Source organism: Botrytis sinoallii, assembly GCF_014898435.1.
Source record: "Botrytis sinoallii strain Bc 23 chromosome Unknown BSIN_013, whole genome shotgun sequence".
Taxonomy (NCBI): Eukaryota; Fungi; Ascomycota; class Leotiomycetes; order Helotiales; family Sclerotiniaceae; genus Botrytis; species Botrytis sinoallii.
In genome coordinates, this window is record NW_024066040.1 from 1,122,226 (window position 1) to 1,144,554 (window position 22,329).

General features: G+C 42.8%; 10 protein-coding genes across 10 annotated transcripts; 6 read left to right on the forward strand and 4 right to left on the reverse strand.

Moving 5' to 3' along the window:
* Positions 1 to 796: 796 nt before the first annotated feature.
* On the forward strand, positions 797 to 2,026 carry EAF02_007693 (uncharacterized protein; the record flags this gene model as incomplete). Its single annotated transcript, XM_038903741.1, has 4 exons — positions 797 to 845; positions 911 to 1,050; positions 1,105 to 1,584; positions 1,640 to 2,026. The coding sequence occupies 4 exons, from the start codon at positions 797 to 799 to the stop codon at positions 2,024 to 2,026; spliced, it is 1,056 nt and encodes a 351-aa protein (XP_038756555.1).
* A 1,335-nt stretch (positions 2,027 to 3,361) lies between these two features.
* Positions 3,362 to 3,604, forward strand: EAF02_007694 (uncharacterized protein; the record flags this gene model as incomplete). Its single annotated transcript, XM_038903742.1, has 1 exon — positions 3,362 to 3,604. One exon carries the CDS (start codon positions 3,362 to 3,364, stop codon positions 3,602 to 3,604), a length of 243 nt encoding a protein of 80 aa, XP_038756556.1.
* A 967-nt stretch (positions 3,605 to 4,571) lies between these two features.
* On the reverse strand, positions 4,572 to 5,596 carry EAF02_007695 (uncharacterized protein; the record flags this gene model as incomplete). The annotated part of the gene is made up of 2 exons (XM_038903743.1): positions 4,572 to 4,960; positions 4,996 to 5,596. 2 exons carry the CDS (start codon positions 5,594 to 5,596, stop codon positions 4,572 to 4,574), a joined length of 990 nt encoding a protein of 329 aa, XP_038756557.1.
* A 1,321-nt stretch (positions 5,597 to 6,917) lies between these two features.
* EAF02_007696 (uncharacterized protein) lies at positions 6,918 to 7,965 on the reverse strand (the record flags this gene model as incomplete). Its single annotated transcript, XM_038903744.1, has 5 exons — positions 6,918 to 6,949; positions 7,004 to 7,516; positions 7,565 to 7,645; positions 7,699 to 7,849; positions 7,903 to 7,965. 5 exons carry the CDS (start codon positions 7,963 to 7,965, stop codon positions 6,918 to 6,920), a joined length of 840 nt encoding a protein of 279 aa, XP_038756558.1.
* A 1,158-nt stretch (positions 7,966 to 9,123) lies between these two features.
* EAF02_007697 (uncharacterized protein) lies at positions 9,124 to 9,510 on the forward strand (the record flags this gene model as incomplete). Its single annotated transcript, XM_038903745.1, has 1 exon — positions 9,124 to 9,510. The coding sequence occupies one exon, from the start codon at positions 9,124 to 9,126 to the stop codon at positions 9,508 to 9,510; it is 387 nt and encodes a 128-aa protein (XP_038756559.1).
* Positions 9,511 to 10,592: 1,082 nt separating this feature from the next.
* On the reverse strand, positions 10,593 to 11,653 carry EAF02_007698 (uncharacterized protein; the record flags this gene model as incomplete). Its single annotated transcript, XM_038903746.1, has 3 exons — positions 10,593 to 10,934; positions 10,986 to 11,387; positions 11,450 to 11,653. 3 exons carry the CDS (start codon positions 11,651 to 11,653, stop codon positions 10,593 to 10,595), a joined length of 948 nt encoding a protein of 315 aa, XP_038756560.1.
* A 649-nt stretch (positions 11,654 to 12,302) lies between these two features.
* EAF02_007699 (uncharacterized protein) lies at positions 12,303 to 13,484 on the forward strand (the record flags this gene model as incomplete). The annotated part of the gene is made up of 4 exons (XM_038903747.1): positions 12,303 to 12,336; positions 12,389 to 12,423; positions 12,479 to 12,588; positions 13,016 to 13,484. The coding sequence occupies 4 exons, from the start codon at positions 12,303 to 12,305 to the stop codon at positions 13,482 to 13,484; spliced, it is 648 nt and encodes a 215-aa protein (XP_038756561.1).
* A 443-nt stretch (positions 13,485 to 13,927) lies between these two features.
* EAF02_007700 (uncharacterized protein) lies at positions 13,928 to 14,470 on the forward strand (the record flags this gene model as incomplete). The annotated part of the gene is made up of 1 exon (XM_038903748.1): positions 13,928 to 14,470. One exon carries the CDS (start codon positions 13,928 to 13,930, stop codon positions 14,468 to 14,470), a length of 543 nt encoding a protein of 180 aa, XP_038756562.1.
* Positions 14,471 to 15,137: 667 nt separating this feature from the next.
* Positions 15,138 to 17,093, reverse strand: EAF02_007701 (uncharacterized protein; the record flags this gene model as incomplete). Its single annotated transcript, XM_038903749.1, has 4 exons — positions 15,138 to 15,579; positions 16,623 to 16,664; positions 16,715 to 16,897; positions 16,963 to 17,093. The coding sequence occupies 4 exons, from the start codon at positions 17,091 to 17,093 to the stop codon at positions 15,138 to 15,140; spliced, it is 798 nt and encodes a 265-aa protein (XP_038756563.1).
* Positions 17,094 to 20,753: 3,660 nt separating this feature from the next.
* On the forward strand, positions 20,754 to 21,563 carry EAF02_007702 (uncharacterized protein; the record flags this gene model as incomplete). The annotated part of the gene is made up of 1 exon (XM_038903750.1): positions 20,754 to 21,563. One exon carries the CDS (start codon positions 20,754 to 20,756, stop codon positions 21,561 to 21,563), a length of 810 nt encoding a protein of 269 aa, XP_038756564.1.
* Between the last annotated feature and the right edge of the window lie 766 nt (positions 21,564 to 22,329).

The window sequence follows — 22,329 nt, forward strand, 5'->3', positions numbered from 1 at the left end:
GATCATGAGTAGCACGGGAAGAATAGCGAAATGGCTAGATTAGACCAAGATACGGAGAAAAGAGAAAAAAACATTCTTACTTGTTTGTAGTTCATTAACCAAAAATCCAAAAGAAAGCAACATGTAAAGATTGGGTTGTTGATCGAAGAGAATCAGAAGGAAAGAAAAATTGACTGGACAATATCACATATCGCACCATTGAGAAATGGCAAGAGTAAAGAATCAACTTATCTGGATGACATTCGCACCTACCTGAGTTGTAATGTCACAATCAATCAATATGAGTCTCGTTGCTCTTAGAATAGAAAAGGGGGTCGCGAGGTTGCAAGATTTCTATTCTTAAAGTCCAGCCCTGGTGGTACATTAGTTTACAAATCGATCCAAACCTTGAAAACTCAGATCGTTTTCAACATAATAATAAGTTATACACGAAGCTATTCGAAATATATCTATTTATCAGGTCTTGGAGTGAGCAAAGATAAAGGGATGTTCGTTCTAACTCAAGCTAAACCGTACACTTGATCACGCGGCCGCATTTTCCGCTTCAAAGTCACTCGCGTACTCCCCAAATGCGACGTTAAACTTTCGCGACCTGAACTTTAGGATTCTATTTATCCTCGGCCATCCTATTTCTCATTCACCATAATTCCTGTCTTTAACCTCAAATATTATCATTCGATTTTGAAGATATTCATCCGCCTTTTTGAGTATTGTTGCATCCGGACTTCAGGAAATCTGCGAATTTATCAACTCTAATAATACTGATAACAGATAGCGGTAGCTGCAACTTAACACTATGGCACCCAAAACTGACTTACCCGATTTCAATGGATTCATTAACAAAGGTAGGTAACCTTGATCAGGACATGCAGTATGTTTGCTATGTCGTCAGTGACTGACATAAGATTAGGACGTGAGCGTCGCAAGGATGAGCTTCTAGCAAATAAATTCCTGGGCAAGAATCGTCGAGCGAGTGCGCCAGGAGCGACAAACAACAATCGCAAGCCAGGCGCTGGTCCCTCACTTGCAAGCAGAATGGGCGTTGGAAAGGTATGAAGGCTACTGGCAGGTGTCTACAGATCTACGAATCTAACAATCGAATAGCGCGGCCCGGCTACATCCAAACCTGCACCAAGGCAAAATTCCACACCTACTGTCGGAAATGTTGATGCGGAATGGACTCATGATCTGCACTCTCTTAACAACCCAGGCAGTTCTAGAACATCCCAAAATCCTCCTCGTGGCCCTAAGAATATCAACACGCGTGCGCGCAATGATCGACTTGCGAAAGCTTTCAACGGCTCTGCATCAACACCGAACTTGAACGCTCAGTATAATATCGTTGGGAAGTCGAAGGCGACTAAGAGTATGTCTATCAAGGGACTCGCAGGACCGTATATTGTAATGGCAGAAAACTTTGCGCGAGGCACTTCAGCACAAGATATCGAGACCGCAATGACACCAGTTGGTGGACCTCCACTAAGCTGCCGCCTTATCTCTGATTACCCCAGAATTATCGCAGAGATCATTTTTGATACAAAAGATGGAGCTGACAATGTCATTGATACATTCAACAACCAAGAGGTATTTTCACTCAAGGTAGAACACCCTTGAAGCATTACTAATAGGCCCATGATAGGCGGATGGTAATTTATTGAACGTTTACAATAAGTCGGGAGCTCCTGCGCCAACGCTTCAACCTGCCAGCCAACGTTCTGTTCCTCGATCAAGTGTTCCTACAGGCCCAAGAGCTAGCCGTGTTGAACGCAGTGCAGGTTCCGATAGCTACGATTCAAGATATGATAGCTCGCGAAGTTCTCGGGATGATATTATCGATGGCTCCTACGGATTTGAGGATCGCATGGATACCGATGACCGGGACGGGGGCAGTCGTAACAACACTCGAAGCCAAGGACTTTACAGTGACAACCTTGTAGGAGGTCGTGCTGGCAACAACAACAACAACCGCAATGGCAATAACTGGAATGCCGGGCGAGGAAATGATAGAAATCGCAGCTATAGATGATTACGGGACATGCGATTTTAATTCCATTTTTCCCGTTCACGGACCGTTGAAGACCACCGAAACGTTACGAATACCTCATTTTGAGATTTTATGATGCAAGACACGGTTCTTGCAGGATTGCATGATGAGCAGCGACTACAGAAAAGGAGATGCGACGCGGCATTTTTATATGCCATGGGATCAAAGATTTTCATGTCTACATGGAGTTATGGGGAAGGGTACGAAATCCGCGATACCTTGGCATACCTTGCGATTAATACCCCTGTGTATAATAACAAATACAAAAATAAAGCATACAATTTTTATGATATTCAATCAGCTCTTCTTCGGTTGACAAGATTCGAAGGGACTAAACTCCATTCATCCTTGACCTTGGACATCCATTACTCTGCACGTCTCACATCAGACGGAGAGCGTGCTTTATGCGTACCTCTATCTTGATAATTTTGAAGTTCACAAGGTTGAAACATTGTCCCCCGCATCCTGGTCCTTTCTTTTGGCCTCTTCCTTTGCATATCTTATCTCTTTTCTTGGACTCATATACCGTATCTCGTCTATGGTTTCATCATCAATCCAATTTCTCCACTGCCTTCCTTCACTTTGTTGTTCATGCTTGATTATTTACAGACCTCGCCCTTTGCGTCTGTACTTCTCTTTCCCATAAGAAGAACCTTAGAAAAACATACATCTCAATGAATTGGTGATGACTTGGGCCTTCTGACCTAATCATATATCTAATTTCTTTTTGACCGAGCTCTGGCAAGTCGTAGTATTCGATAACTGATCATCGCCATGTAGGCCTGGGAAACCTAAAGCATGTTATCGTCTGTTGTCTTGCTCTCATATCTCTCATTCAAGCTCTCATCCAACCCGAATACCGCTTGTCTTGAAGGCTTGATTTATGTGGATCTGGGAACAAAAAGACCTAGTCCCGAATAATATCAATAGAAATCTATATACTCACAGCTCTATTTTTCATACATTATTCTTCTTTAGTCAAGATGTGCAATAGTTTGACTGCCCTCATGATATAGGCCGCATGTTTCCCGTCACGTCACCCTAGTGATGCATGTGCCAGTTGGGGGTAAAATTGCTCGACTGATCCGAATGCTGAAGCTACAAGTACTTGAAGATTCGTTAGTTGACTCAAGCGCTGGAGCCCTTTCAGTTTATCGAGGTTTATGTAAGTGACTGAAGTTACTCGGAGATCGATATAGCGATAAGGTAGGTCTGTGTTGCTGGATATAAGCAATTCGGCAATTGCCAATTAAGGCACTGCAATGGTGCATAGGGTAATGATTACGTGGGTCCGCGGATCATGAACAATTAACTGGAATGCTAATCGTGTTCTGCGCGAGTCTCTTTGTTAATACAACTCCCGTACTGGACCCATCAAAGCCTCCATCATCAGAGAAAGCTTTCGACATCTTCAAGTTCGGTCGCGCTGATGGCACTGTCCTTCTTCCTGCTACTATTGATACATCATTATATCGAGATCCCTCTGACTTCACTGTATTAGAAAAACCTGAGAGAAAAGACACCACCTCTAGACTCCAATCCTCAAGTCTCGCCGATTGACTCTCATTCATCCCCGGATACGTCGTCCACATAATCCCCGCAAGTGCACATATCCAGCACCAGTATGCGCAAATTTAATAACTCCGATCAGCTCCACGCTCCACGCTCGTATATTCATGCAAGCTGTTATTCAGTAGCAGAAAATCCGAGAAGCTATGCAAATTCAAAGCTGCAACTTATATGCCGCGAGGATCCTATTCCGAAAGAATTGCAGCCGAGCGTTTATGTAAGGGAACCTGAATGGACGCCTACTCCTTCTGCTGAAGCACCGCCAACTGTTCCTATGGATAATGGAAGAAGGGTGAATCCTTAACAGCATCAGTAAGGTTGCGTTTTCTAAACAAAATTTAGGCCACAGACTGTAGCTTGTAATATTCGTGTTCATTACAGGGCTTCCTCATAATTAGGTCGAGAGATAACTAGATGGGTATTGATGAAAGAGTGGTTTGATTGCCTAAGACGTTGAACAGGAACATCTGTCTGAAAGATGCGTACCTTGTTTAATCTTAATGTCGAAATTTTGATTCACGTTGTTTAGTTAATTGAATGTTGCGCCTCCTAACAAAGTGTCATTGGAGCGGATCTGGGGTTTGTGACTTGAAGGATGATTGGATGACCCTTAACCAACCAATCTAGCATACAAATTAATCTTTGGAGGGTTAGAAAACACTATCTGAATCTAATAACTCGAAGGAAGATTTTAGTTTTCAGCCACCATAAGCAATCAACATGGGCACCAGAAGACATACGAAGAGATTTAAAGGATCTTTTCGGGGAGTTATCCGTTCATTCTCAAAGTCAGGAGACTTCGAACTTGGCTGCAAGAGCAAAACAACAGAGCTGTATTTAACTTAATTTGAATGGATGTTTTTAGATCTTTGGATTAGCAGGACATCGAGAAATCTAAAAGTTCACACATCGCCAGAAGCAGTGTTGTCGTTTCTCCCTCTCCACTAACATCGCCAATTCAACCAATTCGACCCCCGCTACTTCCATACTTTGCGAAAATTGCGGGACTCTGATCTTTAGCGCGGTGAGAGCCAGAATAGACTCTATCTTCAGGCCTAACGTTCTTCAAACAGAGAGCGTTCATGTTGTAGGGCATCAAACTGTACTTCTTGTTAAGATCAGCCATTCTATTGATGTTATAGATCTCCCCAGTACAATAACCAAACTTCCAATCTAGGCCATAGCTTTCCATCAATTTCTCAAATTTTGATGGCTCGGTAAGGCTTGGCATCGAAAATCCGAATATCAAAACTCCACCGGCTTTTGCATATTCAACCAAATTTTGATTGATAGCAACGAACTCGGATTCCATGATTGCCGCATTCGTAACGATGATGACGTCAAATCCTGTGGTTATCCGATACATATCATTGCCGATATACCATCTGTAACTTCTCTAATCGTGGCTTTAGAGCGAAGTTGGGCAAGTACAGAAGCGTACATTAGATCGAACCATGACTCCTTAGCCAAGAATACCAGAAGTATTGAAGTAGGAAGTGCAGGGAGGTAGGAATTATCGAGTGCTTCTAAGATTGCATTGATTTCGTCTTTGTCCCACGCGTACTTTGCAACTCTCCGCAGACCTCTCGGATCCTTGTTATGAGCCGTATTTTCGAAACAATACATCAAATATCTCTGGTACTTCGTCGGTTCATCAGACTCATAAGCTATAATTAGGTTGGGCCATCCGCCATACCCTCCCACGTCTTCCGCACATCCATGACCTTCACCACCCAATACCACGAAGTTGGTAGTTGCATCTGCTCGCCCAGCACAGGTGATGACATGTTCCCAGCCATCTTCAAAATCATACATGTAATGAATAGTCCTACCACTGGTGAGTCCACCATCCATAATTTGATGAGGCCTGGTGTGTTTGCTATTCTCGGTTGGGTATGTGCTGAAGCCGCCATTATCCGACGTGTCCAGATTGGTAATCCTGCACAGTACCGGCTGCATAACGAACCTATGTTCGGAGCCCATCATTTCTTTATGATCGAGAACGTCGAAATTGTAAAGATGGCAGTTCTTCCAATCAAATGAAACTTGGAGGGCATCATGCAGGTCGGCGAAAGACGCTGTGGCAGGACACGTGAGAGTTCGGCTGATGCGAGGGGGTTTGTGATATGACGAGGGCAGAGATCAACCTTCAGAATATAGTTCCCGCGCTTGCATTTTGCCTTGTGGGTTGGCAAGTCCCCGGTTCGACAATCTGTACCTGTGAACAATATCTAGTACACGAAGCTTTTGGAATGCATTTGGCTTTTCAAAAAAGCCACAGGCGTTTCCAACTGACATTGAACCTTTCATTTAGAGCCCGTTCGGATTGTTTTTTTAATTTGTTAACGAAATGATTTGTTAACTAATAATTTAGTTTAATTTTGTGAATATAGATTCAATTTTGTAATCTACAAAATATAGAGTAATAATATATTAATAAATACTATAATAATCAAAGTTACATTACAGATTTAACGAAACTTGATAAAACTGTTATACAAATTTTCAAAATTTGTAAATTTACATTTTATAGTTTTTTGTAGCTCAATATAAGTATTCGACAAATAATTTTTTTTCAATTTTTTTATTAATATAGATTGTTGGATAATATTTGTATTTGGTAAATGCTTATTTAGACTTATATTGTTAATAAATGTAGCTCAATATCACCTAAAAAAATCGATCCGAACGGGCCCTTAGTATAGATTTCCCATATAAATCGTATCTTTCACATGACGAGACTCAATACAAGCCTTCAAAGAGACTTCTGACAATTTGAAAACATACCACAGTATTGCCGAGAACGACACAAACTACAATAGAGGACTTTTCCACCTTGGTTCTGGCATACGACACACCCGTTAGCCATGATGTGTTGACTCAAGTGTTGTTTGCGGATTGTTCAATGAACAGAGGTAGAATTGGAAGACGGAATATCCGTCAGTTTGAGATACGTTGGGCTGGTGGGCTAGGGAAAGACTCCAGATTTATAGCTAGCCGTATATCTGGACCTGCTAATAGTGAATAACAATGACTACCAGTTTCTTTATCTCTTTTTAACTAAATGTCTCTGCACTTTCCGTGATTTGATTGCTTATTCCGGATAAAAGTTGACAACACGGTGGATACGCGTGAATCATTCTTTCCCAACTTCCAAACTGTAAAGGAAAGCAGAATCAATTCATCAAATAGGATCAATAAACAGTAGGTAACGAGAGTAATCATTACTTTGCTGTAATATGGGCTACCCTCTCTATTGCTTATGCCCCTCTCTAGTAACAATACATCGTTCGTACTCCCCAATCTAGATTTTTGATGCTCGACTTCTGGATTTTGCTGCAAATCAGATTAGCCATATGTCACTATCAAAAGGGTTACTCGAAAACTTACCCTCCATTTCTTTCCTCTTAGCTTCAAATCTTTCAAACGGCGCTCCATCAACGAATCTCTCAGCCAAGGCATCAATCGAATTATACACCGCCAATATTCTTGAATCTCTCAGGGGCAAGTTCTGCAGCCTCTTCGCCTCCATCATACTCTTTCCATCATTAGTTTTCAAAATTTCCTCCAGATACTCAATCACTTTCTCTCCAAACCCTTCTGACTCAAAAATCCGATTGGCAATACCAAACGATAATATATCATCTGCAGTAAGTTTTCCTCCAAACATCAAGAACTCATTGGCACGATGAACACCCATGGATTGAGTTAGTGAAATAGCCGAGCCACATTCTGGAATTAGACCAAGTGCCGAGAATGGAATTTGAAGGTAGGTTGATGTAGATGCGAGAACAATATCAGCTACTCCTGGAAACCATGCTGCTCCAGCACCTACTGCTGGCCCATTTAGAGCGAGAATGAAAACCTTAGTGTGGTCGATTATTGAGCGCATGAGTTCGAGAGCTAGGTCATTAGGTCTCTACTTAGATCTGGGAGTAAAAAGGCGCTTACATAAGGTCAATTTAGAGAGGTATGTAATTTTCTTTTCCGCAGCATTGGCATATTCCTTCTTGCCAGATAATGAAACATCTTCTATATCTCACGTGTCAGCACGTTGTAGACATTAGACTTCCTCCCAAACCCACGTCTGACATCTGCACCGGCACAGAAAAATCTCCCTTCTCCTGTTAAAACTGTAAATACAGTATCGGGGTGTTCATTTAGTTCTCGCAGAGCAGCAATAGTTTCTGGTACTAGACTTCCTCCCAAAGAATTGAGGGCTTGAGGACGATTGAGCTAATCATACATCAGCGAATTCTTATACTACATACTCAATGTTCATATCTTACTTTGATGATTCCTATCTTATTTTGGATGGTGACAATGATGTCTTTGTAATTATTCTTAGACATGATGATAGTTAGGCTTCTTGATTGGCTGCCTCTTTGAAATCTCTAGTGGTGAAATGGTTGAAAAGGATTAGCTAGAGTAAATCAAAAATCTCACAGTAATTCCGAACTTTCTAACTTTTGAAGTAAGGAAAAAGGAGGAAGGTAGTTGAGCTATATGCGCTGATCTGCCGAACCCTTGTCCAGAACGCGGGGAAGCTTCCCCGGGGGTTCCGAGGTATATATCTCGCTCAACCGAGCTTGAGTCTAGCATGGCTCAGATGAGCGTTGCTATGATAGAGGAAGAAGCGCCGGGGCGCAACACAAAAAGAACACGCTCCTAATGATAACAGCTCTGTATGATTTGAGTGAAGAGATTTGACAAGTTGGTAGTTTTCACCATACCGGTAACCTCAAGATTGCAGGAATCGCCACTCGTCGCATGGTGTGGCTGATCCGTACATACTGCACCGTGCTTGGTTCTTCATGATCTTTGAGCAACTTTCAAGTCATTCCGAGAAATCTGGGTCACAAAACATGATCGATGTACAGTTATGCAAAAGCGAGATAGGTCTTTGTACTCTAGACCCTTAAACCTTCTCCGTATGGGATCTGCTTGAAACAAAACGGGTAACCTTATGCAGCAAAATTCATACTAGCCAAGCGAGTCAGGGCCCACCTTTGATAATCAAGAGCCTAGAGACGATGTGATAATCTTCATATTGACGTGCCTGTCACGAAGAGTTATCCGAACCTTAAATCTATCATGGCATATATTCAAGTTCAGATTCTTATTAAACACACTGTCAAATTTCCAAAATTTGTGTATAATATAGGTGGTTCAGTCAAATTCCCACCATTAGACGTTTGAATGAGTGGGGGTCGGCGGGGTAGCGACTCCTATAAAATGTGAGCTGCGCATGTCTATCAAGTGATTCACAAAAGCGCTTACGCCACTTTCTTGCATCTGGAAATACAACAATCTTACTTCTTTTTACGTGAATCTCTTTTTGATATGAAGTCCTGAGCGCAATTTCAAATACACAAGATCATCCAAATCTCACTCTCCCTAGGTCTCCATAAGTGATCTCCAACAAACCAAGCAACTGCTCCCTCCGAGTTAGCTATCTCATCTCACCACGCAAAGTCGACAAACTCACCAAACGAAACGTTCAAATCAAAATGTTTGAGCACATCATCCTCCGCCACATTCCTCCTCTCCTCCTCGCCACAACAATAACCATAGGCGGCACCATGCCTCTCTGGAACGCCGAAAACGCCATCCGAACATTTGGCTTCAACGAGAAAATAGCTGTTTCTAAACCCGCTCATCCCGTGATGGTATCTGGCTCGGCCCGCGTTACTGCTGTTGGTCTAGCACTATGGGGTTTGTATTTGGGCGATCATTTCGAAGCGATGGATGTTGTGATTGCGTCTTTGGGATACTTGGCCTTTGTGGATGGTTATGTTTGTTGGAAGCATGGGGTTCCGGGGAGTGTTGCTTTTAGAACGCTTAGTGCTGGGGTTATTTCTCTTTGGGGGTTCTTTGGTATGACAAGCGGTAAGTAGTGCTTCATTGACAGGAATGAGTAGGTTGGGAACTTGGTTGGTTACTGGGTATGGGTCTGTTTGATAGGAAAGCTATCCGGGCCTTGGCCACGGCAAAAGGAGAATTGTTTCAGAAAAGAACTCAGTTGGAATTTGTCTTTGACCATTGCAATTTTGTGATTCATCTTCCAAGGACTGGTCAGGAACAATCGAATGCGATGTATTTTCATAACAAAAACATTTTTCAAAAACACAATATCATCAAATTTACAAATACTACATCAATAGGAACAAAATCGAACCTTGATCAATAAATGTTCATCCTACGAGAGAGGGTATATCGAGACGAAAATGAATCAATTTGTAAATGAACAGTGGAACTAGAAGAAGCCTAATCTACGACCCCCCCCCCCTTCTAAATACCACACATAACAACGGGAAGTCGAACCAACTAATTAGGATTCTCAATTGTAGACAGATATGCTAGGCACATGCATTCCTCCCCTTGGTTGTAAATATCTGACTTTTTATCAGAGATTCGAGTATGACATCGAGTCGATTCATAGCTGAAGCTTCTTCTTACAAACTGCCACATAAATCCCCTGTAGATCCCAAACACCACATGCGTAAACTTAGAATAGAAACTTTAGAAAATACAGCCAAATTAGCCCCAGAAACAGCCTTAAATCAAACTCCGAAGGTATCTTTTTGAAAAGCTCTCCGATGAAATCAAGAAATACAAGTGGGTATCTAATCTGACATACTGAACGCCGCGTGCGCAATGAAATTTGTTGATCTGAGAATAAGAAAAGTGAAACTGAAATGAGGGCGCCTCAAATTTGCGCAAAGTCTGGCTGTAAAAAGATCGAATGTAGTATAGTAGAGAAGCCAAGGTTTCGGATGATTGTTGTTAAGGGTCGTGTTGTGAGGGAGTTTGCTACTTTGAAGAGGTTCAACATCAGGTGTAAGGAAGTATTACGACAAATCCAGTGATATATTTGACGTACTCTGGTCGTCGGTATTGTTGAATGCCTGCGAGCTTTTATACTAGGTGGAAGGATCGAAAGAATTACAACATGGCGAGAGCAGGTGATAACCATCGGTTAATTCTTTTCATCTTCTTTCTCAGGCTTTGTCTCGCCGTTGCCGCCATCTTCGCCATTATCATTGAGATCTTTCGTTTCTTCATCTGAGATTTGCTCTTCGTCTTCAGCCCAATTTTCTGCGAATTGACTGTCTAGATAAGCATCATATCCACCAGATGCGCGGGTTTGAGATGCTTTGATAGCTTGTTCTATCCAGTCTGGGTCAAATCTTCCGTAACTACCATCTGACTTGAAGTCTGCGGCAGTGGTTGCAATCTCATCTCCAGTCATTCCATCGAAAGGGTATGGTCCACCCTGCTCAGCCATCGTTTGTTTTGTCAATGGATGAGTAAGAACCGCCTGGTAACAGTTAGTAAGATATGGTAAAAAGAATCTAAAATTATTCATGACCTTGATATTCGCATCTTCTTGGAAGATGGGTGATTTGAAGTCCGACAACAAGTGGTCAACATCCGCGTACTTGTCAGGCTTTGGCTTCTTGCGAGCATTACCAGCAGCACTACCACGCCTCTTCTTTGGACCTCCTCCGCGAAGGCAGACCTTCTCCTTTTCTCCTAAATCACCACTAAGGATACGAGGTGCTACTCTTCTGATAGTCGGCTTTTCTTCTCCTCTAGGGGAGGAATCTTGTGCAAGATGAGGGTGAGACTCTCTTCCGGATGCAGTGCGAGGGGTGTTGAATGGCGTTGGGACGTAGGATCTATCCGAGCAGGATGAGATCATGAAATGATCACTGAGCGGTCTTTCTGCATGCAATTGGTTCATCTCCCTGGTAGGAGCCAGGTTCCTCTCCTAAGATTGAATATTAGCTCGTTATCTGAATATTGAACACGTGATTATATGAATGTACTAACTGATCTTGCTGCTGTTTGATACGGGGCGATTGGGTCGAGCAACCCAATCGCCTCGTTATAAGCCAAGGACGAAGCTTCTGACACCGGGATTGATGTCGCTGCCACCGCGGTCTGGGGATTAATTCCAGAATCCGCGGGGCCTAGAACAGGCGAGCTCGGTGGAGCAGCCGTCTCCGGAACAGGAGGCGCACTAGGTAAAGCCATCAGAATAATGGTAGTAAAAATGGGTTGGAAGTAGAGGTTATGGCCGAGAAAACTGAAAAGAAACGCAAAGTCGCAGAATTGGTCCAGCAGATAATGAAGTATAATCCTCTCTTTTCAGAAATAGAGAGAATAAAGTCAGAGAACAGAGGGTTTTCCTTTCTGAAACGAGTGACTCTTTTGAGTGAAAGATTTCCAACCTGAAAAAGACTGTTGTGAAATTGAAAGTTGAAGAGAACAAACAAGAACTCACCAAAATATTCTTTTTAGAATATAATAAATATCTGTTGTAGCCTCCTCCTCACTTAGTGCGTCATTGGTAGCCTCGTGCTATAAGTGCTATAAGGGGAAGGTGTCATGTCGGTGTTCGGAGAGAGTTAATCCGACTCAGGGTTCTGGATATGGATGATGGAAATTGGGACAGCTTTTGAATCCATTGAAGTAACCAGTTCCTTTTAAACACTTCCACGTCTTTGATTAATAAGTTTCTTGATCTGTACTTTTTCTTGAGATTTCTTTTCTCTGATATTTCTACTATCAGATTGAAATCTGCACAAGGTCTGCGACACATGTATTAATATCATAATCATAAAATAACACCTAATAAGTTCGACAAACGTACCTTGAGGAGCTCCAGCTACGACCAAACAAGATGATCAGATCCACGCAAATTGCGAGGCTGGATGGTATGGCGACTCTCGATTATACTGTTAGAATTTGGCTAACCTCGCACTAAAGGCCTTATGTTATGCGCCTCAGTTGACGACGAGCAGGTGCGCATGCTGTTCCTAAGTTGGGGGTTGCGAAGCTGACTTAGGTACTTTCCAGACTGAAACTTCCCTGGCAGAGATCAAGTCGCAAGTCAAGATGGTTCTCCGAAAAATGAATCGAAATTCCGCCGATCAAGCAACTCTCGATAGCGGTCCATATACTATGCAGTACGTACAAGAACATAATATCCTTTGGTCCATTTGGATGCATCTTGTCTCTCGTTGCTTCTGTAGCCCTTACTGTGAGATGCAGCAAGGCCTAGAGCCATGAGACTTCTTTTAGGAAGCACATACGGTCTTACAAAATGGAATGGCAAAGCGAGAATTAGCAAGCGCAGATCTCAATTTTCCTCTAAATAAAATGCGCATGTGAGACACGAACAATTGTTCCCGCCACGAAACTCTTGAACATATCTCTTGATTTTGGCGTTGGGCAATGAGGGATCTTATTGCCAGTCTGAATTCGAAATGGAAATTCTCGATGCTATGTTCTGCAGAGACAGAGTTGCTATCTGCCTTTTTTTTTGCCTGTGATCCATTAGCAGCTAGAATTCATAGTGGATATATCATGCATACCTTTCTAACAATATCTCAGCTATATGATCGCCAACGACATCGTTTTCCTATGCATCTGCGAACGCTCATACCCACGAAAGCTTGCATTCACATACCTCTCTGATCTTTGCACCGAATTCAACACCACCTACCCCGCCACTCAGGTACACTCTCCAACTTTACGCCCATATGCCTTCATGGATTTCGATACGTTCATTTCGCGGACAAAATCCACATATTCCGATACACGAGCAACACAGAATCTTGACAAGCTTAACGATGAACTTCGAGATGTCACCAAGGTCATGACCAAGAATATTGAAGACTTGCTTTACAGAGGAGACAACCTGGAGCGTATGGGTGAGGTGAGCAGCAGATTGAGAGAAGACAGCAAGAAATACCGCAAAGCTGCCGTAAGAATCAATTGGGAACTGATGTTGAAACAATATGGACCAATTGGCGGGCTGGGACTTTTCATGATCATCTTCATCTGGTGGAGATTCTTCTGATCCTTTAAGTGCTCATGGATAAAGTCACGTAAAATAGGGTTTGGAGAGGCGTTAGTGATGTACATGAAAGGAGTTTTCGAGACCAACGGCGGTAGCTTTTGCTTCCATGTATAATGATTCCCAATAAATCGCAATTTGTCTTCCTTCAAAATAATTAGATCTACAATGGTCAGCTGCTTTTCACAACAATCTTTTTTTGGCTCCATTTCCACTTACAGCGCAATTCGGCTTGGAATTTTAAAGTACGAAAACAATCCATCATCATTCCAGGTAAGAAAGATGAATCACAAGAAGGCCCAAAAGCTCGATGACCTGTACATCTGTATTCCCTCCACTCAAGACGTGACATAGGGTCCCTTAGTTCTAGATCGCCCCTCTCTCTCTTCTCGCTGCAAATACTAGAAGAATAAGAGAAGGAGGACTGACACACGAAAGATAATGTAATGACTCGCGAAACGATTGGTTGTGAAAGCCAGAGGTCTGGCAACGATGACTTGAAAGAATTCGAGCAAGCAGCTGCTAGTGCAGTCGAAGTGGAGCAAGTGCATTGTAACTCAATATCAAAAGCACCCACGATTTCTCAAAGAAAGGTGGGGTTTGTTGAATTCTTGTTGCTGACGATTTCAGTTCATGGTAGTAGGCATCGAAATTATCAGCAAGAGGGCTATTACCGCAAGGGAGAGGAGCTATGTAAAGCACCGATGGCCATAAGCGAGATTCACGTCTGTAATTTTGTACCAAAAAAGCAAGTATTCGAAGTAATCGTAGTGTCTAATTGCGTTCTTTCCTTGTTGTCCTGGTTTCATAAGCTTAGGCTGTTCGACATAAACGAATTTCTTTGCTTCAAACACATAAAGATTCTCGACGGAATTTGCATGGGAATTGGAAGAGACTGCCACATCGACTTTAAATTTGCTCAGATGTTTTATCTAAGTTATGCAATAAGAGTATTGAAAATGAAATCCGCCTTTGCTTTGAGTGGCTGACTCTCCACCATCTTTCCTTGCTACAATAGCGATATCGGGGACTCTCTTCACCTGTGTACGAGTTCAGACCAGGCTGAGGATAACCTGGCAGGTTTCGCTCATCTTCAGGAGAGGTATGTTTGCATTGCCGAGAAGCGTTGCGAGAATACCAGCTGAAAGCCGGAGAAATAACAATTTCTGAACAGGAGTGAAATCCTGCAGCTTGGGCTTATCCTGTTGAGATTGGTGTCAGGATACCAAGAAATGGTAAGATGAATGGCCCAGGTGCTGGAAAGATCGATCAAATCGGTTTATCTCCTTGAATGCAGTTTGGTTATTCCGTGCAGTAGGGCCTATGATTTAGTCTCGTACCGTTTGTCTTTGAAAGGGTTGATAATCTTGATAGAAGTCATCTGGTTCTCCACCATCATTTGGATTGACCTCGTCTCTGTCCAAAAAATCCACACAGACTGCCCTCAAGTTTGAAATCATCAAGGCGTGGTTCGGAAGGCAAATACCAAGCCAAGGGGAAGAAAGGCGAAAGTTCATCGAGGAAGAGAATCCGTGTCATGTTGTTCTTATGGGTGTGTAATAGCATTTTCTTGATGAATTTAAAGCGACCAAATTGTTACGCAAAGATTCAATTGGTGCAGTCCGAGTACTCTCATCATTGCGATGACAACATTTGCTACTCAAAGAGATAGAGAGAGAAGTGAATAGGAGTTTTTGAACCATGATGGTCACCAGCTGAGTAGCTTGTAGGTGTGGTAGGACTCGCATTGAAAATCATGTTGTATCCGTCGAACGAGTAATTGGTAGGTGTCACCGGACTCATCTTGAGAATCGCATTCTTGTAGGCAGTACGTACCGGTTCAGGAAGTTCCAAGCACCCGCAGAATGAGGATATGTTGAAGCCCCGTTTGCTTGGGCCTGCTTCAGGGGCTTCGCTCATTCCTCCTGTGTTATTGCGAGTGCCTGGAACTTCCCACCCACAAAGGCACCATGCCTTGTTGTTGCAGGTTTTCTGGAGTGTGTCGCAGAGGATGGGCAGATAGACATTACTTTCCAGAGTCTTGAGTCTTGATGGTGTTGCACCGGTGAGTGCTGTTGGTTTATGGCTTCGAAGATATCTTGGTGGCCCAGATTAGGGGATTGGGCGGCGGAAGCAACATCAGAGTATTCGGATGGAGTTCAGCATGACCTGTGAATTGCTGGGTCCCTCAGGATCTGCAAATTTGCATGTATGCAGTGTTGACCACGTATACCGTTGATATTCAACGGGCTGACGTGCCGGGGCAACGAAAAGGATTGCAAACCCCGTCAGTTCAAAGCTTGTTGGTTCATTCTCATGCCTGCTCCCATAAATTCTTCTATTATGGTGGTGAAGCTGTGCCGTGTCTAATAGGAAATTGGAACCCGGGATTTAATTATCTCCGCAGGATTCAAAGATCAGTTGTCATTTGGCGGCTTGGAAGGTTGGAAACCCTTTGCTTAAAGAAGTAGTTGGCGCGGGTGCTCTTTTCGAGGCTTTGATGCTTGCCGAGATGGAAGTTGGAGTGGAAGAGTGAAGTGCTCGATCTTCCCTTCAAAGTGCTTGCTCCAATTTGACCTCTTGCGAGATTTCCATAGCCAGAGTGTCTTACTTGAGAACGCCAAGTTATAGTCCATCCAGCATAGTTTGGACTAGATGGACTATAATTTGGAGAGGTTGGCGAGTAAGATGGCGAGGTAGGACTATTCGATGGACTGGTTGGTAATCCATGCCGCAGCTTATTGTGGCACTCGACATCTATGTTCTAGAAAGAGCATCTCGTAACCAAGTCAGGGATTCTTGAAATGCAAGCTATAATGCTGCGCTGTCCAATGGGCGTCGGCAAACTTCCTAATGCTCAAGATGAGCACGAAGCTTTGTTTTAAACTTGATGCAACGATGCGAATCACTGAATGGGTTGAATCTTGCGCTTGATTTACTGGTTTTCGGTCTGCCAGTCGCCCGTTGGATGGGGTAGCGTAGTTCTGGATAAATTGTTTCTTTCAAATCATCTCGCACTTGATCATCGATATCTTCGAGTTTGGAATTTGGAATTGAAATTGAAAGGAGGATTTAGAATAGAGCCTGAAGGGAACCCTGGATAGGGGTGATAGGTTTTGGATGAATGATAGTATGAAATACGTCTTCATGCTCAATGAATCCCTTCTCGCTCTTTCGGTATAACTGCAATGATGTTAGCTTTCAATTAGGAATGGCTAAGGATAATGTCATACCACGGAATATATTCCAGGAAGGAGCCACGATTGTTCGTGACCATCCGATTGTTCACGCGACAGCGCATCTTTCGACGTCGATGGGCCTCGTCGGTATTTGCGTGTCGAGTGAAATAGGTTGAGTCCTCTGCTGCAGCCGATGCAAAGAGGTTTTTGTTGTGGGTGCGTTGGTTATTTATCTCTCTGCGCCACGAAATGTGTTAGTATATTGCTGCGTCTTTGTTTTAGGTTGAAGAAACATTACTTACCCATCGAACTGCAAGGTGCAGTAGATGCAAATCTCTTGTCTTGGCTTTTGATGCGCTTCCGGTGGTGCAAACGGCGATCTGAAAATCTCATTGTTAGGCACAAGAAATATTTTAAAATTATTGGAGAGCATTAAGTGTTGCTGGGTCTCACAAACTTATCAGAAAAGTAAAAGAGAGATTCATGAATAAGACTTACATATTCTCAACAATTACTTCTCTCCTAAAATCGCAAACGATTTCTCGTTATTTCTCTCACTATTTCCGCAAAGAACACGATTACCAGTCGAGGGCATACAACTAAACCTACTACGATCTACCCCATTTGTTAGTACGTATCACTTATTGGAAATTGTTAAATACTGAACGAACAGTGGCAGCCTCCATAAAGTACGAAGGCTGCTTCTTGTCGATCTTGGAGGCAAAGAGAAAGTATTGGAAAACTTACAAATAGGCCTACAACCATGCCATGCACAGCAAGTCAGTAAAAAATTGAGGCATTATGGGATGCGAAGGCAACGGAGCAATTGTGAATGTTTGTATGGGGTTGAAGTTGTCGTTGGAGTTGGAGTTGGTGTTGATGTTGATGGAGTGGAAGCTTTGGATTGTTTGAAAGGTGATGCTTTAAAAGGGATTAAAGAGATTGTGGGAGAAAGAAATCAGGTCCAAGGGTAAAAGTTGCCCTAATTACTATATCCAGTCAGATTTGAGGTTCTGCTTAGTCGGCGACATGATGGGTGCCTCGAGGCAGCAACATGGGGATTGCTCAGATGGAAAGCTTTTGGTGTAAGAGAAATGGAGGTGGCCAGTTGTTTACAAGAGTAAACTGTATTAGAACTTATTATAGTTGAATCTATGGGTATGTGACCTGCCCCTTCATGATATTACTATCATCAAGTCTAAAGAGATATGAACTTTTGTCAATAAACCGAAGGCTGGATCTTTGTTCTAGAGCAAAGGTTGATATTATTGTTTTACCAGTGATCATTTGCTATTCATTACCACCCCAGATTATCATAACACCTTCTCAATAATATATGGTTGATGATTAGGTCTTTTGTTACCTTTCCACCACAGAAAACCTGTTCAGCTCCTTACTTTCTTATCCAAAGCACATGCTGAGATTAAGCAACTACTACAGATCTATGAATTTGCTGTCTAATCTAATACAAGAGCAGACAACAATCTAGTTTGATCTAAGAGATCTTTCCCCATGTTCACCAATAAATTGTTTACAACTCAGGAAACTCATTTGACCAACCACTAGCAGGAAGGTTAATCCGAGATATAGTCTAGAACTTCTTCATGTATTTTGCCTACCTCGTTTTGGGCATCTTTCTGGCTTATGGATAGACAAGATGCTCAGAACGAGGTAGATGGCACTTTTTTTGGTTTCATGCCCCTGTATTTGAGATACCTGGTGAGATGAATTTTTTTGAATCTTGGAGGGTTCTGTAGAATTAATTCTAGAATGTTTGTTTGATAGCATTTTGAAAAAGTATTCTGACTTTCTCCATTCTTCTCCATGGGACTGGGGCGGGAGACTCAGTAGCGCTTGATTTGGGTAGTAGGAAGAGAGTGTTTCATATATTGAGATAGGAGTAGAGAGGGTGTAGGAATGACCCTATTTCTCCAAATTTGCTACTAGACCCTATTATCTGAAGTTTTTGATCGATTAAAAGACCATTCAAAGAGTGAAGCCCCAAATACGTTCAGACCTAAATTATTTGTATTTGTTTTCCAAATATAAATCTTTCGCTCCCTCGCTCTCTCTCCTGTCCTAGAACACAATATGAGAGAGGCTTATTCACACTCGCCCTTAGAAATCGGAAAGTAGGACGAGATTCAACCCTACCATTCCCTTTTCGAGAAAAAAAGTTCCTTATTGAAGTTTACCTCCTCCCTCTTCCTTCTTCATGTCCCTCTCTCCTGAGAAACAAGACCATAGCGGCTCATTGAAGCTTGCTATTAGATGTAAGTAATTGCTACTGTGAGAGGAGTAAAGACAAAATTGAATATTCAAATTAAGATTCATAATCCAGGGAAGCAAAAGAGCACGATACTGAAAGGAATCAAGATGTTTATATTTTCTCACATAGTTATTAGATCGTTCTGATCTGAGGCCTTTGACTTTCTCATCGTTTGCGGACCCTTTACTGTATTGTATGATTTTTAGCCTCAATGAACAGGACTAGACAAGAATACGAGTTGGCAGTCTAAAGTTCAAGTTCTGTGATTCTAGTTTAAAATTTTGTGATTGGGATACGTTTCTGACATTTCTTAATATCAACATGCATTCTTGGCACTAAATGCTAAATCGACTACTTTTACTATTCTACTATTGAATATTCCGCAAATAAATGCCAAGTCTAGTAGAATCGCTTCTGCGAAACCCAGAAACACAGACCCACTTACTTCAATCCTTTCATCTCATGACAAACCTCGCTTCAATCCTTGCTTGAAGCTAATCCATGATGAAACAACTTCTTCTCCTTCCTCTCCAAATCCTTTCCCATCTGTAGTTCGAATGCGTCATCTTTCCCTCCTTCTCCGACTCAACCAAGTTAGGAAATCGTTTCCTAAGACAGCCCAGATAGGTATCGACATGACTCCCCAAATCAGGGCTACTCCCCTCACTAGCCAAGCTCTAGCATCCGGACTAAAGCAATAAAGAAGGTTGAGTCTAAGATTTCCACATATTGATTTGTGAAAGGGATAAGGGGAAGCAAGTGTGATGTCTGCATTGGCAGGACGAAGATGCTGGTTTGAGTATGCGTTTAGGAGAGGAGGCAAGGGTATGGGTGGATCTTTCGATCTGTTGTCATTGATAGAGAATAGGTGGATGGATGGATACTAGGCAAAACAAAGCAGCGAATACACTACAGAAAACAACGACAACTCCACATCTGATTATCATATGAACAAAACTTCTGACTGCAAACTTACTCGAAACAATTGTTTAGCAGTAGCTCACACGATTGGTCCTCGCTGGAGATTGAGATGTGGTGCTTCAACGAGTGATTGCTGGGTAACACACTTGTGAGATCAATAAGTTCGAATTCACCATGAGGATCATGTTGTGAACCTAGGAATTGTCAATGACCAGATTCTTGATCCTTATAATTCCATTGTACCAACTCATCAATATCGATGATGTTGATGTCGTCTGAACATCTTCTGAATAATTCCATACCCGAGTCCATCAAATGATCAATTAACCCAGTCGCTCACCGGGAAGCGATTGCGTAGGGAAATTTGCCATGCAGTGAGAGGTTACGATTACATAAGCACAATGACATAACAGCCCTTTCAGCTTCGACCCCTTGTGATCATCCACACACCAATCATACAGCGCTAACAACCCCACAGACTGCGGGGTGGAGTGTATCACACCCAACAATTATCTTAACATTACTATTTCGTACCTCTCCAGGGCTCTTCCCAATTACATATGGGATCAGAGATAATTCACGGTGATTCAGTCAATTCCGTACCAAGAAATCAACACACTCCTTTCTCGAAATTCAAACCACGTTTCCTTTTCTTACAGGTTTCCTTCTCTATTGTGATCGTCACCAGACAACTCGTACCTGCAGATAACATCCACTCTTACCACTAATTCTCTTGGGTACTTAAAGTACGTAACATACTTGATCAGACCTCGAATCTAACAGACAGTATACAACATACAACAACAAACAAGACTTTCAATACACAAGATATTCTTTTAATTCCAACTTCACAAACAACATCACTATCATCCACACTTTTTACTTTCATCTCAATAAAACAAAATGGCATCCGGTGGCGCCTCTCCTCTCTCAGCCGCTTCCCCCGTCCCCTCCCTTCGCGAATCAACCAACCCATCCATTTCTTCTCCCTTAGCCCAAACAACCAACTCCTCCTCTACCTCTCCGCCCCCCACGAAAATATGCGTCTTCTGCGGTTCTTCCCCGGGACTCTCTCCCTCTCACATGGCCATGGCGCGTTCTCTCGCCCAACACATGGCTGCGCAGAACATATCACTCGTCTACGGTGGCGGCACCGTTGGACTCATGGGCGAAGTAGCTCGAACCCTCGTTGCACTCTCAGGTCCCACTTCCGTGCACGGCATCATACCCGCTCCATTGGTGAAATATGAGCGCGGGCCCAACAGCGACGCGGCGAGTATTCACAGCAAGGAAAACGGAACCGGGACACCAGAAAATGGAGACGGGCTTCCTGAATATGAGATTTATGGAAGAACTACTGTGGTGAAGGATATGCATGCGCGGAAATCAATGATGGCTAAGGAGGTTATTGCTGGGGGTCCAGGTTCGGGCTTCGTTGCGTTGCCAGGTGGGTATGGTACCCTGGAGGAATTGATGGAAGTGGTTACCTGGAATCAATTGGGTATTCATACAAGAGGTATTGTCGTACTTAATGTGGATGGGTATTGGGATGGATTAATGGCATGGGTTAAAAATTCTGTAGAGGCTGGATTCGTGGGAGAGGCTAACAAAAATATCGTGGTGGATTGCAAGACGGCAGAAGAGACGATCCAGGCATTGAGGGACTACAAGTTGACGGAAGGAAGATTTAAATTGGAGTGGGGCAATGAGTAGACAGGTGTCCTATTTCTCGAGGGATAGAGATGCCTGATACAGTAGGGAGATGTTGCATTTGCAGATGCGTTAGTCTTGTCTTTACATTTTGGACAGGCGAGTGTTCAGAGCGGGAAAGACAAAATGGATTTACATCTCCGTCATCACGGACGTAAATCTAACTTCTTCCACAGAAAGCACACGAAGCGCTGAGTATGTTGAAAATAGGAAGTACAAGCCCGAAAAAGGAGACGGAAGGTAACATACCCCTTAGCATTTTAGATTTTGGCAATGCATTGTTAGCATGGACTATAGCATATAGGATATCAAAGTATCAGTTTCCTGTTCCCAATCAATAGTTACATACGATAGATCAAATGAGCAGCCATTCAAAATCTTGAAACCGTAACGAAACTATGGATATAATGGAGTGGAGTTCTCGAATTAAGTTATTGTGTATGCGAAAGTTTCATGTCGAATATCAAGGATTAGAAGATATTCACTTCGCAACAGAAAGCTTCTCTCCTGATCCTCTCCACCTGAAAATAATATATTCCATCTCCTCCTCCCTCCCCTCCTCTCCCCCACTCCCAGAATAACTTCAACACCAACTTAGCCTACAAATAGAACAGTATTTTCAGAGGTAATTAGGTGATCTCACCTCCTATATTCCCCCTCCCCTCCCTTCCCCTCTAAGAAATCTTCCAACCTGTACCATGCGAGCACCACGTACGTACACTCTGAACATCCAAGACAATCACCAACATTAAAATCTCATTCTCATTCT